Consider the following 15,705-nt stretch of genomic DNA (forward strand, 5'->3'; position numbering starts at 1 on the left):
AGGGTCTCGGGCTGGAAGGGGGACAGTTGTTTAAAAGGAGTCTCTGCATTGTACTTAGGTTTACTAACAAAATTCCAGTGGAAGGAGAAACGATACTGTAGAAAGTGCAGCATCTGGCAGTAGCCTATCAGAAAACATAAAACACATTTTAGCTGATCTGGTTGCTCTAAACTTATTAACCAGTGCATTTTCTTTTCACTTTCCACATATCAGACATTTCTAGCATGGTTATATTGGCGCAAACATAGAAATATTCTCCTTTTCAAAACACTAACCTTTAACTGTAATGTAATGCTTGCAAACCTGAATACCTCTTGATACAGGCCAATCACAGCATGGCCAATGACCACCTTCTGTTTGGCCAGTTGGTCTCTGTATCATCACTCTTTTTTTTTTTTTAAATCAACTGTCCTATATTTTTAAAGGCTCGAGTACACGTCCACACAATCTGCCCAACTATCGTCTAAACCTGGTCCATTGGAAGACAGTTGGGCGTGTGCACAACTGGCAAACAACAAGACAACCAACTGATAACAGGTGGTTTAATAGATCCATCCGGCGGATCAACCTGCACAACTATCTGGCAGGTTGGCCATTTTTGTATAAGTCATCTGAACAACTGTTTTTGAATGTGGACATGCCATGTAGTTTGTCATTTAGCTAGTGCACTTAGTATTTAGTGAGTTGGTGTGTGTGTGTGTGTGTGTGTGTGTGTGTGTGTGTAGGTGTGTGTGTGTAGGTGTGTGTGTAGGTGTGTGTGTTTCTGTGTGTGTGTGTAGGTGTGTGTGTGTGTGTGTGTGTGTGTGTGTGTGTGTGTGTGTGTGTATACTTGTGTAAACAACCTGTCCTGCAGTTGGTCATGTTGTGCATTATGTTGTGTGTATGAGCATTAAATTGTCGTTGACCAGTTAATCCGCACAGAGGGCCAGTTTGAGTATTCAAGGTTAAAATTACATTTGTGGGGGCACCAAAGATATCTAGAAGCCCTTTAGTGGGCTGGCCATCTGAAAACATGGTTAAAAAAAAAAAAAAAGATGCTTCATTGCATATAATACGTTGCCGCTCAATAATTTCATGCTTATATAATATTACAAGAAATCATAGCATTGGCATATAAAAATTTCAGCCAATGATAAAATAAAGCGCACTGCCTGCACTGATGAAGAACCTATATTCATTCAATATTCAAAAAGATACAATGGAATGGGAATTATTTTAACAAAAGGAAGAGCAATTGAAAAGAACTACAGTTAAAGCCTTGTCCAGGAAATGGCATTTACTGACCTACATCTGCAGACGCAGCTCCTTTCTTAGTTATTTTTGGCTCACTAGAAGTTGTTAACCTCTTCCCAGCATGACAGGTTTCCAGGATTTACAAGGCCCATTCTTCCCCTCAGCTCTGGGAATTTCAGCTGCTCTTAGGAATTACTTGTAATAAGGTCTCATTAGATTAAAAAAACACAGCTCTTCTTGGATGAATCAGTAGAACCTTAGCCATTTCCTCTAGACTGCAGAATTTTTCTTCTAGGTCACATCATCTTATGGATTAACCTGAAAGTCTGCTCCTTAAATGAAGGAGAATAATTGTAGGAAATGAGTTTTTCTTTTCCCGCAGAGCCGGCAAGTGCGTTCATTGAGAAGCTCACAATTGACCACCTCTGTGTGTCCAGCTATCCTCCACGTAGGAGGACGACAATCCGACATAGACATAACAGAGGAAAAGGAACCTGGGCTTCAGGTATGTGGCTTTATGAGAGCGCCAGACGTCCCAGGGATCAGAGTTCCTCTCCACTTCACGTCAACCTATTTCTGTTAGAAACTCTTATTGTATAGCAATTAATGTTTTAAATAGTTTCCTTCTTCCTTTAGCAGATGGATGTTTCCCATAATCAAAACCAGTCTAGGAACACATAGGAAGGAAAGGTATGCACAAAACCGCCAGAAGGATGCCCATTTTCTGGAGGCATCTGGTTGAGTGAGTGCAACGTACGGCAGTAAAAATTTTAAAGGAAACTGTAAAACTCAAATTTCTGTAGGATATATTAGCAAGAGGGGTTTGCGAAGCAACAGGAACTTGTAGGTTACCTTATATGAGATTTAGTTGGAAGCAGGAAGGAGAATATAAGCTCCAAATATCAAGTGACAGTCCTGCTCATAATTGGATAGTGCAGTTAGAAGACACTGAAATTTCGGAGAGGTTTTCAATATTTCAACATTCTATTATGAAATGTTCAAAGAAGTTACCGACCTGGCAAAAATAGTTCATAATTGTGTCCCAAATTAAAGCCCTAGTTTTTTTGTTTTTTAATGATTATTGAGGAAAATCTAAATTTATGAAGTACAAGTTTTGCTTGCTGCACATAAACCATTCTTGGTGTTTTATTTTTTTTGTTTTGATATTCACTACCTGGCATACTGGGGTTGCACTGCTATCTTAGGCATGCAATTTTCTCATCAGATCAACGGGAAACTTCCTGTTGGGCCGCCAAGTTCCAGCATGTCTGATCTGATTCCGATCGAGAAAGGGAATAATTTTGAGATCAGTAGTACACAAAAATCAATCACTTTCTCTATCGCAAATCAGACATGCTGGAAATGATGAAATGATGGGAAATTTCCAGTCGATCTGAAGGAAAAAAAAAATTACATATGCATGCTAGGCATTACTGTGCCAATGTGAGAAGCTGTTTGACTTAGAGAATATAAAGTCTCAGCTATATAAAGTACTCTCCCTATCCATTACTCACTTAAAGTAGTTAGGGACGAGGCACTTGGTAGTCTTTCGGCAGGCGGTGAGCCTCCCCACTGCTTCATTTTGCTCAAAAACTAGGGAGCGGAGGGAGGAGGTGGGCAACCTCTAGGGGGGATTCCATGCTGGGAAAGCAACTGGCATTCTCTTGCCAAGCTCTACACTTTGTGCATGGATCTTTGAGTCATGTGACTGACCTATCCAATGGGAATTTCTCTGGAACAGCTGCATCAAATATGAAAATTGTCAGCGCAGTTACAGTCTCCTATTCACATTTAATAAAGTGTACCCAAGGTGGATTGTGACCTAAAAAACAGATACTCGACTCGTATTCTCCTGCACCAAACCATTGCCGTATGTGGACATCTAGAAGATATCTGAAAAGAGCTTGACTGATAGGTTACCATGGCTGCGCTTTCAGCCCTGTATGAGCTGTCGCACAGGTGCGGCTATACTCGTGCAGATGCAGCACAGCTGCTCTTCTACACAACGGGGAGTGCGAACGCAGACTTCAAGAGGGTCCTGGGCAGCAGTGGTGGTCTGAAGGAGGACACGGGAAGGTTCTGGTGGATCCAGAGGCTTTCATCTTCCTTGATAAGTATTTTATTTATTGGTCACAATCCGCCTTAGGTTTTCTTTAAAAATCTAGGCGGATGTACTAGGGCTTTAAAGCTATCATTAAACTACCACGGTTATGAAATGAGCCAAATGTTTCTGTTAACTAGAGAACAAACTTTTCATAAACTTCATCCAAGTGTATTACATGTCAAGTACGCAACGGAGGGGCCATCCTAACGCTCACAAAAACAGCGTGGAGACTCCGCTTCTCACAAATAAAACATGATACTTTCCCTTTTTATATCAGGATAACATATCTGCCGCTGGCTCAGGAGACTCTGTAGACGAAGTTATGAAAGGAAAAATATTTACTGCTTGTATTTGACTAACTCTGCGTTACAATAATATGGATCCTATTTCACAAGCCTTTTATTGTACACAAGTCAGACTCTCATGGCATGAAGATTCCCGAGCTGGGTGTCTGGCCACATTCGTGTGTCATAATACCAGTCTGGATGTGTCACGTTCGGCTGATACAGGGAAGGTCGTAAAAGGAGAAGAAAGGCAAGAATGGGTCTTGCGTGCTTTATTGTTAAAACAGAAATTATTATTCTAGTCAGTTGTGTAACAAACTATTTCACGCCAGTGCCAGCTTTTAGCAGTTTTAGCTAAAGAGTTTAAAATGTTGATCCTAATTTGTTCTGTCGCAGACTTTGCAATTCACTACCAAAATTAGTGTAAGGCTCGGTTCAAACTGGTCTGTGTAAAAACTGATCCATGGAACGGATGTTTTTAAAAGGCATCAGTTTTCCATCCGTGACCCTCTGTTCTGTTAGCGTGCGGTCAATGCAACACATCCGCCGTTCCAGAAAATTTGCTTCAGACCGAAATTTGCGATCCGTGTGGTGAAATGGATCAGTTTGAATGGACCAATGTGAACAGATCCTTTGGTTAACATTGGATCCCTTCGCATCTGTTCTCATCCGCTAAACTGTCCATTTTGTAGGCCAATGTGAACTGGGCCTAATAAAGTGATCTTAAAATCAACTTGAGCAATAAATTACATAGATCATCCGGTGCTCCCGTGGATCTACCTGGTCACACACCACTGTTCTACCTCTCAGACCTCCCTATTCTTTACTTGCCTTTCCTTTTTTCTTTTCATCTCTTTAACTGCTCTGTCTTTAATTTTATAGTGAGTTTCTTTTTCTTTGGACCATCATATATTTATGAACCTTCATTTATCCTGGTTGACATGGTGGGTATTTGAGTCTATTAATGTGAAGTCACTTATACTCCCTGAAATAAGTATTATACTGACTAGGCACTTTGTTGTATGTTCCCTACGGGCCCAAAGTTGCTGTGCATTTTACTTTTGCAATTTTTTGGAGGAGATCTCTCATAATACTACTAAGCTCTACAACACATGTTGTGACTTTCCTCATGATGACACGTTTGTTATACAGGTAGTCCCCAACTTACGAACGACCCGCCAATATGAATGGCATGGATTCAGTGCTTTCATGGGAACAAGCCCCCAATTTCTTTTTTGCAAATTGCACTTGTAGTTTTGGAGAAAATCGATTTAAAAGAAAATCAAAGAAAAAATGGCTTTTAAACTTGTATAAGCAGGCACAGAGGACAGAGAGGACAGAGGGGACACTGGAGGCACAGAGGAGGTACAGGGGGCAGAGATAGCACATTGTTCCGACTCAAGAACAGATTCAGGTTAAGAATGAACCTCTCGTTCGTTAACTGGGGACTACCTGTATATCCTATGTAAGCCAATAAGAGTTTGAACTCTACTGCCTGTAATCACATCATCCGCACTGGTTAGCGGCACTTTCTAAATATCTTATAACTATCTTGTCCGGGCATTCAATCACCCCTATATGTCATCTGACATTATTTGGGTTCAATCGTATGTCATATTGTATACGTTGATTGTACCTGTTTCTTCCTCTTCTATTAAACCTTTTTTTTAAAAAAAAATCTATTTAAACCAAAAAACAAAAACATAGGACATGGTGACACGATGAGAGGTTTTCAGTACAATACGTTCTGTTCCATAAGCCCAGTCCTCATGGGAAAATCTCTTTCGCCCAAGGGATCATGTACCAATTCCTGTCGGGTGACAGAACATTGCCGACACTGCACAGATGCTTCTTCAGCCTCCTGTCTAGCAATGTGCCTGTTGCTATGTGGGGGGGGGGGCACGACGAGCAGCATGAGATGGAGCAAAGTCCCGTGGGCAGGGGGTGCTCTGGAAACGCAAATGATCTGCCAGATCTTTAGCAGACGTTGGACGGGCACTGTACACACGCTAGTCTGAATCCCAATTCTTTGTTATAGCCATCATTATTGGCCGCCACGCAGGGCTGGTTTAAGCAACAATGGGGCCCCAGGGCAAAATAAAGCTGCCCCCCCCCCCCCAACAGATACCCCGGAACAAAAATCGGCATTTAGGGACCTTTTTTGCAGCTGGTATAGTCAGGGTGTGAAGCCCCAATCAGTCGGAGCTCCACATTCTGGCTACCCCAGCCTGCATGGGGGACAAGGGGTTAAAAAGTTTCAGGAGGGGGGACCCCACAATTTTTTTTTAAAATTCCCACACTCTAAACATAAAAAAAAAATTGGGAAAATAGGAAAAAAATGCCAGGGATCTTCATGCAGCCATATTGCGGCTGTATAGCGATCCCTGGCCAAAGCGCTACGGCTGCGTATGGACCCCCAGGAAACCCCGTCAGGAAATTTATTGCTCTTTCTTTTGATGCATGTAAAATTACACTACCGTTAGGTTTGCTACTAAAAGTGACATTTACCACATTTAAAAGTATACTTTTTTCCTTCGAAACGTTAATATCGATTTTCTCAAAAACTATAAGGTCTTTTTCAAAAATGTTTTTTTCCTCTTATTCCAAATGATCTCCTTAACATATTCTACAAATTAAGGGTTTCTAGCATTTAAGGTGGATTTGCTATTAACCATTACAGTCGGCAGGTTTTTAAATGTGTATTTTTTTTCCTTTGAAACTTTAATATCGATTTTCTCAAAAACTATAAGGCCAATTTGAATTTTTTTTTCCTCTTGTAGCCACTGGGGGCCCCTACAAGCTCTGGGGCCCTGGGGCAATTGCCCCCTTTGCCTCTATGGTAGCGCCGGCCCTGCCGCCACGGCTGAGTTCAGACCAGCGTCTGTATGTAGCTATAGAGTTGATATAAAGAATGATATTAATTAATCCTGTTGCTGTAAGTGTCAAGTGGAAGTTTATGATGATAGATGATTTAGCTGACAAAGCTCCGGAGAGGAGTTCCAATTTGGTTTAGAACTACTGAAATCTCTGTAAATAAAGTGTTTTCACTGCAATTACGGTATCCTCTGATTTTGTCTATTTTAATCACATTTCCGTTTTTTCCATTGGAATTCAAAATGATTTATATACATTTTAATTAATGCAGAATTTCTTGTTTGAAAAATTAATCCTGCTTCAATTGTTATACATAAGAAATTATTATTTTAATTAAAAGATGTAAATTGAACATACATCTTGTTAGACCACACTTACCTTCATAAAGTTGTGCATATTGGGGAAACCCTGCTGCCCGCAGCCAATCACATGCTTCCTTCGCCTCTATTTCTGCAAGAGAATGAAAGGAGACCCCAATGTTAGTGATCCGCAGAGTAACAAGTTCCTCAGCACAACCTGTACCCTCTCTATAGAAACAGTATTAACATGCAAATGGGCTACAAGGGGGGCACGGCCTCCCTCCATTGTCATGCATGGAGGTTTCCCTTTTTAAGCAGGGGATTACTTTTCACCATTTCCTCTTTATTGTTAATTAAATCACATTTTAGGCACGTCTCTTAGCAATGAATATTACTGAGGTTCTTTCTACAATCTGACAAATGCTTAAAAGCAGAAGGAAGACATCAACCGGGTGGAGGCTGTCAAAGATTGTGAAAGAAAATCGTGTGATTAAAACATACAGTAAGCCATGTAATATCCAAATGATTTACGGTATATTTCCAGCACAACAGACAGGCAAATATTAAAAACCACTACTGGATAGTTTAAGGAAGCATAATGAACAGAAGATTGATTTCTTTCAAAATAAATTAGTAAACGAAATGCCAAGAAAACAAATCATGATATGGGCTTTTATAGCCTGGTACACACACACATGCAATTTTGATTGGCCAATGTTAACACTTCCATGTAGTATGAGAGGTTACCTACACAATCGGTCTATATTATTCAGAATCTGTTGTACCTGATGCTACATGGAGGTGGTAAACATTGGTCAGTGATTGGTCAATCAAAATTGGATTTGTGTATGCACCTTTCTGCTGGACCCACACCATACAATTTTTTTACATGCCAGATCAATTTACAGCATGTCTGATCTGAGGATCAATCAATTTTTTTAGTGATTTTCTGATCGATTTCCATAGAAACAAACGGAAATCGATCAAAAAAAATCACAAAAAAACAAACAAACAAAAAAAACAACGATTGATCCTCAGATTGGACATGCTGGAGATAATTGATCTGGCAGGTAAATCTGCCCAAAAAATTGCATGGTGTGGATCCAGCATAAGACATGTTATGGATTAACAGTGGCGTATACATAGTTACTGGGTGAAGGTTTTGATAAGTGATAGTATAAGTGTTGATTGCGCACTGCTGCTACCTACGATATACCGTACATAAATTCCTCACTGCTGCTACCTACGATATACCGTACATAGATTGCGCACTGCTGCTACCTACGATATACCGTACATAAATTCCTCACTGCTGCTACCTACGATATACCGTACATAGATTACGCACTGCTGCTATCTACGATATACCGTACATAGATTGCGCACTGCTGCTACCTACGATATACCGTACATAAATTCCTCACTGCTGCTACCTACGATATACCGTACATAGATTACGCACTGCTGCTATCTACGTTATACCGTACATAGATTGCGCACTGCTGCTACCTACGATATACCGTACATAAATTCCTCACTGCTGCTACCTACGATATACCGTACATAAATTCCTCACTGCTGCTACCTACGATATACCGTACATAAATTCCTCACTGCTGCTACCTACGATATACCGTACATAGATTGCGCACTGCTGCTACCTACGATATACCGTACATAAATTCCTCACTGCTGCTACTTACGATATACCGTACATAAATTCCTCACTGCTGCTACCTACGATATACCGTACATAGATTGCGCACTGCTGCTACCTACGATATACCGTACATAAATTCCTCACTGCTGCTACTTACGATATACCGTACATAAATTCCTCACTGCTGCTACCTACGATATACCGTACATAGATTGCGCACTGCTGCTACCTACGATATACCGTACATAGATTGCGCACTGCTGCTACCTACGATATACCGTACATAAATTCCTCACTGCTGCTACCTACGATATACCGTACATAAATTCCTCACTGCTGCTACCTACGATATACCGTACATAGATTGCGCACTGCTGCTACCTACGATATACCGTACATAAATTCCTCACTGCTGCTACCTACGATATACCGTACATAAATTCCTCACTGCTGCTACCTACGATATACCGTACATAGATTGCGCACTGCTGCTACCTACGATATACTGTACATAGTCTGTATACTGAATCAAACTATACAATAGATCAAAAACATAATAGTATCAAATAGATTTTCTTATAGTCTATGTTTATATAGAAACTAATGTTGGGAATACACGGCTTCCGCTCGTACATCTTCCGCTCGTTTTTCTTATCTTTTTCCACTCACTGCTATCACAAATAGAGCGGCAAAAAGATCGAGCAGGAGATCGGACATGTCGGAAATTATCTATCGAGCCATCTATCTGACTCAAAAACGACCCGTGTATTCCCAAGCATAACCGAAAATATAATTGATCACTGTATGGTGACTATTACTATGCTTATTCACACTGAGTCAATCTATATAAATGGCATCTATTGTGCTGTAGAAAAACACAAGTTAAAATCTGTTGCCTACAGTGCTATTTACAATGCTCACATAGACACAGCGATTCCATCTGTCTGCAGCTGCACCTCCCCCACCCAGGGCAACAGGCGGACTGAACATTTGTCCTTACAGCCCCCATATGTGTGATGGGATAAGCCATAATCTCGCCTTCAAAATCAAATCTGTCTGAAAGATGGAGTTTGTTTTTCACCAATATGGAAAACACAAACTGATGATAAAATCTCTTCTTTATTGTAATTATAAAGGTTGAGCACACATACAGTCAAGAGTTTAGCAAACTAACAGCATGTTACATGCAATAAATCAACTTACAAAAAAACTCAGCAATAATATTTCAGAGGTAGAACAGTTATAAGATATACCTGTAACTAAAAAAAGACATCATCGGAACACTGCTTGTTATTATAACATAAAAAGAGCAATAAGCGGAGACACTAAAACAAATTGGGATGAAACAAAAACTATTTGGAAACAAGCCCAACCGAAGGCCTGAACAGGAATTCATGATTTCAATGCCAAAGGCAGGGATGGTATTTTAAGTGAGATAAGGCACAGAAAGAATTTTATCTGTACAGTCCAAAGAAATGGATGTCAAAGTTTGTGCAATGTTTTGGCTTACAACAGGATTTCAATCCAATATAATAAAGTAATAGTTGTGAACATTAAAAATGCAGCAATTAATATTACTCACTGTAAAAAACACTGCATTGCGAGGTTGGTTCTAGTCTACCTTATGCTATTTATAAAAAGATTTAGATAGAGATGGGACAGGATGGGGTGTGGTGGTGATGGGGGGCGCAAGGGTGGTGTGTGTGCCTGACAGACACATGCCTTTGTACAGCCTTGAGGTGATCAATATTAGATCAGATTTTTGCTTTGATAGGACATCTGTAAATGTACACTGCTCCACCCCTGGCCAAGCAGCAAGTTCCGCCCTCTGGACAAGGCATACGTGTCACTCTACTGCTGACGCTTCCTTTGAAACTCCTGTAGGAACCGTGGCCTTCAGGTGAAAGCCATTCATCTTGTTGAGTGATGTCTTTAGACACTTTCCGAAGCCAAAACGATTGTTACCGATTGCGTTAGATAGAAATCTAAACGGGATTTAAGCTTCATGTTGAAGCTGAGTTGAGCAAGACTGCAATACACATAAATTATTGCGGAGATACTGATCACTTTGCTGAAAAATGACATTAGCTTGTCAAAAGATTGGAAAAAACAAAACAAGACAAAACAAAAAAAACCATAACTGCTGCTCAAGTGCCACACCTCAGAAGTGTTCTGAAGGTGCATCTACACCTCTACTTATACTTTAACATGAAGTGGTCCAGGCTACACAGGTTCCAGGTGGAGATTGCAGTGAACCTACTGCTCATAGCAGCCTAAGCTTATCCAAGGGTGGAAAAATTATTGTGAAGCTATTCCATAGAATCCAAAGGCAGCAAGACAGTTTACAAAGCCAACTCCACTAAAAAAAGAAGAAAACGCTACACTTTAGATGCCACTTGGGATTTCTCAAGCATTTAGCCAATTCATAGCTATCCTTCCACAGCAAAATCCTTCAACCTAACCAAATCAATGATGGGACTATACCAGCTCATTCAACCTGTCTAATGCTGGGAATACACCATACAATTTTCTGTTAGATTCTTCTGTTAAAGTAGCCATACACTGGTCGATTTGCCATCAGATTCGACCAGCTGACAGATCCCTATCTGATCGAATCTGATCAGAGAGGGATCGTATGGCTGCCTTTACTGCAAACAGATTGTGAATCGATTTCAGCCTGAAACCGATTCACCATCTGCTGAGCCCGCATAAATTACCTGAAGCATCTTCTCTGCATCACGGCATCCGCGTATAACTTTCTGTCACTCCAGTGACAGCGGAAGTTCAAATAGAGCGCCCTCTATTTGTACTTCCGCTTTCACTGCAGTGACACAGGAAGTTATACACGGATGCCGGATGCGGAAGATGCCAGCCGGGAGGTGATGCGGAGAAGATGCCGGGAGCCAGCTTCAGGTAATGTCTACCTGCGTCGATCGTACGCCGCTAGCGATGCGCTCCCTACCCGCGGGCGATCGACGGTAATATCCTGCACGGAGCGATCAACGGGACCGATCTATTTCAGGATGAAATAGATCGAAATTTAGCGTTTAGCGTGAACGATTTGACAGCTGATTCGATTCCAGTGATCGAATCTGCTGTCAATCGACGGGTAATCGGCCTAGTGTATGGCCAGCTTTAGATTCTTCTGTTAGATTTTTCTGTTAGAATGCATAATTAGATTATTTTCTGTAGTGAATGGTCATTATCTCTGGTGCATTGTCTTCTGTTCATTTCCTGCTGAGTAGAACAATTCCTAATTGCTCGGCAGATAGATGGTTAGATAGATAATTTCCAACATGTTGGAATTTATCTATCTGGCAGGTAAATCTAAAGCCCCATCTACACGGAGCTACATCAGAGCGATCCGGCGGCTCGATTAGCTGCCGGATCGCCTGTTCCGCATCCCCGCACGTACCCGCTGCATCACCGCTCGCCCGCGTGTCGCATTCGATCCGCCCTCGTCCCCACCCGGCGCCGCTTATCTTCCGCTCGATTCCCTGCCATTGTCCCCTCGTGGGGAACGAGCAGGGAATCGGCGGTGGCGAGATCCGACCTGTCGGATCTCATCAATCGAGCCGCTAATGCGGCTCGATTGATAAGGCACATCGGAGCCTCATCTACGCGTGTAGATGAGGTTTAACAGAAAATTGTATGGTGTATTCCGAGCACAAGATCTATAGCCACAAAGAGACTTTTCTGTGCTGAAAAAAAAGAATTTTTGTACCAATTTTTTTTTCTGAATACCCAAGACCAGACCAATGAGAAATTCATTCTACACTTTCAAATGATCAGAATAACTACCAGGGCTAGCTACAATGGGGCCCCTGGGGCAAAAGTAACTAGGGGGACCACCTTACACCCCCTTTCAACCAAATCACCCTCAGGGCCCCTGAGCCGGCTGTCAGGCTCAATACAATCCAAACAATATCATTAGAAGTCCATCATATGTCCCCTAAAAAGCATTTTTCTGGTCCCCATCGCCTCCTTTTCCTATACAGAATAAGCACACATCATCCCCACTCATTTATCACCATATTTGGAGGGGAGTAGGGACACCTTGGGGGGCCCCACAGATTCTGGGGCCCTAGGGCAATTGCCCCTTTTGCCTCTATGGAAGCACCGGCCCTTTAACTACACACATCAAATAAAGGAATATTACTAGCCCTTTTTCAGTTTTTGCATCTGAATTGAACGCAAAGTGTGCAGAAAATATATTTAGGTGCTGCACACTGAGCTGGTGGTCATTTCGGATGCAGCCTTAGTGGTATGCGCTGGCGTTCTCCTCGCTTTTTCAGTTTTGCCCACTTTACAGACTTGGAGAGATCATATGCATCATAAGCAAAATCTTCTGGAACTTGATTCTCTATGTTGCAACTTCCACCACGTGGCAAAAAAAATAATCACCGGAAGACAACAGAGTTTGACAGAAATAAAATGCGTCCTGAATGATTCTAACAAACCTAGATATGTTGCACAAATGCCAATTGCAAAAGTTAATATGAGTAATCTGTGTAAACCTTCACATTACAACCCTCCCGTTCAAGACACAAAGACATCTTAGAAGACCTTTTTTGAGAAAGGAGAAAAGCAAAGTCTGCAGTACGGTGTAACATACAATTCAATTTAGTGAAACCAACACTGACTCTTTCACATTTTGCTTAATCAGGCACACAGGTGGTGAGCAATCAAATTCTCAATGTTTATCCAGCCTTGACTACATTCAGCTTTCTTGATGAGCCAGAACAAAAAGACTTCATTAGACACAAGTGACTAGACAATTTTACCACCTACTCGGCTAGGATACGATCCCTGCCCAAAGTACGCCGGTGACATTTCACATATTCCAGCACAATCACTTTGAGGGCAAAAGAGAAATCCTCCAACATTTGACCTTTTGAATCGAACACTTAAAATATTTAATAATGGGCAGGTCAAGGTCAAGCAACTTGTAAGTCCAACAGAATGCTACAAAAGAGCCAACCAGGAATGCTGTCACTCTAAACTCTCCACTTCTAATTAGCAAGATGGATTTGGAGAGAATGGAAAGTATTGTCGTACAATTCTCTTAATCCCTGGTTTGGGGTCTCTGTGGCTCTGAAGCCATAATGATGTACACATTGCTGGAGTCACTAGAGAGCAAGGAAGAAGACGGGTCTTCTCACTGAAAGACGTGTATTTACAGAAGTTCGGCTATTTACTTCTGCCTAAGGTTAAAAAACACATGGCGAGTAGCACGTAGGACTGTAGCAAGGGAAGCAGTATTATAAACTGTCCGATTCTTAGTGCAACCACCACTAAACACAAGAGCCTCTGGAATTTCATAGGCAATTTGTAGCTGTACATGAAAAGAGCTGTTGAATAAGAAGAGAGGGTCAGGAAAGAACATTACAGGACAGCAATGATTTCATGGATCCAAGCCAAAGTGTACAAGAGAGCGGCTGATAACATAGAAAACGCTCTCTGGTTGACAGAAAGGAGAAATGGCTCGTTTCAGGAAAGTGGGTGAAGCCAAGAAAATTAATTCTTTATACTTCTGTGGTTAACGGAGGAATTCTAAACTTCTGGTTTATAGCAAAGATATAACTGTAGGCACACCGAGTCCTGGTCTCCCAATTTCTACCTGGCTGTTCCAGGCTATTCTCCATAGCCACAGTATGTGGTGCTTATACTGGGTACACACTGAGATTTTCTGAACGATTTACTGTCAGATCGATTATTTCCAACATGTCCGATTTGCTTTCCGATCGATTTCCAAGCATTTTCCGACCGATTTCGTATTAAATTGAATGGAAATTGATTGGAAAATGCTCGGAAATCGATCGGAAAGCAAATCGGACATGTTGGAAATAATCGATCTGACAGTAAAATCGGCCATAAAATCTCATAGTGTGTACCCAGCATTAGGTATGGCAGAGTGACGCATACGCACTGGCAGTGCCGCCCGCAAGATTAAGCCCAATGACTAGAGACACGGTGGCATAGTGGTTAGCGCTCTCGCCTTGCAGTGCTGGGTTCCCGGTTCGAATCCCAGCCAAGTCAACATCTGCAAGGAGTTTGTATGTTCACCCCGTGTCTGCATGAGTTTTCTCCGGGCACTCCGGTTTCCTCCCCCCCCCCCCCCCCCCAAATGCCTCAAACCCCTCCATTCCTTCATATACTGTACATTTGCCATCAAAGCAGAGGACATATAGCCACTGGCTTACTATAGGGTCTGACTTGAGATATACACTGGACTTCAGTGACCCACCAATAGGGCTCAAGAGAACCGTTTCATTAAAAGCGGACCTGAACGCTTGCCCAGGACAGAAGCAAAACATAGAAAAATCCACCCTGTATGTATTTAGAGAGTTTAGCCTGTCTAATTCCCCCTCATCTGTGACTAATCCCCAATGTAATTTGACCTCTCAGTATTGTCAGCTCAAGAATGTCGACAGAGCAGCTAATATGTAAACATATTATGTTAACCCTATGTCTGCTTCCACAAAAGCAGGAAGTAGACACTGCATATTTATTTCAGGAATCAGCTGTAACAAAGGAATGTTTTTCTTTAAAGGTTATTAGGTTGTTGCTCATCTTTTAGAGCAGAGGGGAAGTTCTGAGTTCAGGTTCCGCTTTAAAGTAACTACGCTGGCATGTTGGGAAGGTTTCACGGTATGTTATGTTAAGCCCCCTCTACACCATTCAATTCCAGGCGCAATCGATCTCGATTGGATTGATTAAATCCGACATGTCCGTCCGGGTTTCAATCGATCGTGTGATCGATTTTGCATTGAAAACTAGCCAAAATAGATTACACGATTGATCGAATTCCGATCGGACATGTCGGATTTCATCGATCCAATTGAATTTGATCCAACTGAATTTGATCGATCACGCCTGGAATTGAGTGGTGTAGAGGGGGCTTAAGTTTAAAGCGATCCATGGTGACACAGTACTAGAGAACTCGATCATGCCTTAAAATTGCAGTAACATATAAAATATATAACTCGATAATACTTTTAAACACTTTTTAGTTCTTGCTGAAATAAGCTGTGAAACATCCCTAAAGTCTGTTTTGCTCTTTTTACAGCTGTGTATAGTTTGAATAAACTTGTCATACCTTTACCAGCTGTGTCAACATTGATATGCACCCATCAGATGCTTCCCATCAGAACCAAGTCGCTTGATGATTTCTGAATAAATCTGTCTTAAAGTAAAAGACAGACCGCTGAAACTATCCCTTGTATAATGCAGGATCCACACCATGCAATT

At 41.6% G+C, this 15,705-nt stretch overlaps 1 protein-coding gene across 2 annotated transcripts in view; it reads right to left on the bottom strand.

The window, feature by feature from the left end:
- The window catches only part of DLC1 (DLC1 Rho GTPase activating protein), a 569,878-nt gene that overhangs the window by 36,374 nt on the left and 517,799 nt on the right, over positions 1–15,705 (bottom strand). For both annotated transcript variants that reach the window (XM_068278607.1, XM_068278608.1), the window contains one exon: positions 6,874–6,945. In XM_068278607.1, the coding sequence (XP_068134708.1) occupies positions 6,874–6,945 (72 nt within the window). The remainder of the gene's footprint in view (positions 1–6,873; positions 6,946–15,705) is intronic.

The sequence above is a fragment of the Hyperolius riggenbachi genome, chromosome 1, assembly GCF_040937935.1.
Source record: "Hyperolius riggenbachi isolate aHypRig1 chromosome 1, aHypRig1.pri, whole genome shotgun sequence".
In the NCBI taxonomy this organism is placed as follows: domain Eukaryota; kingdom Metazoa; phylum Chordata; class Amphibia; order Anura; family Hyperoliidae; genus Hyperolius; species Hyperolius riggenbachi.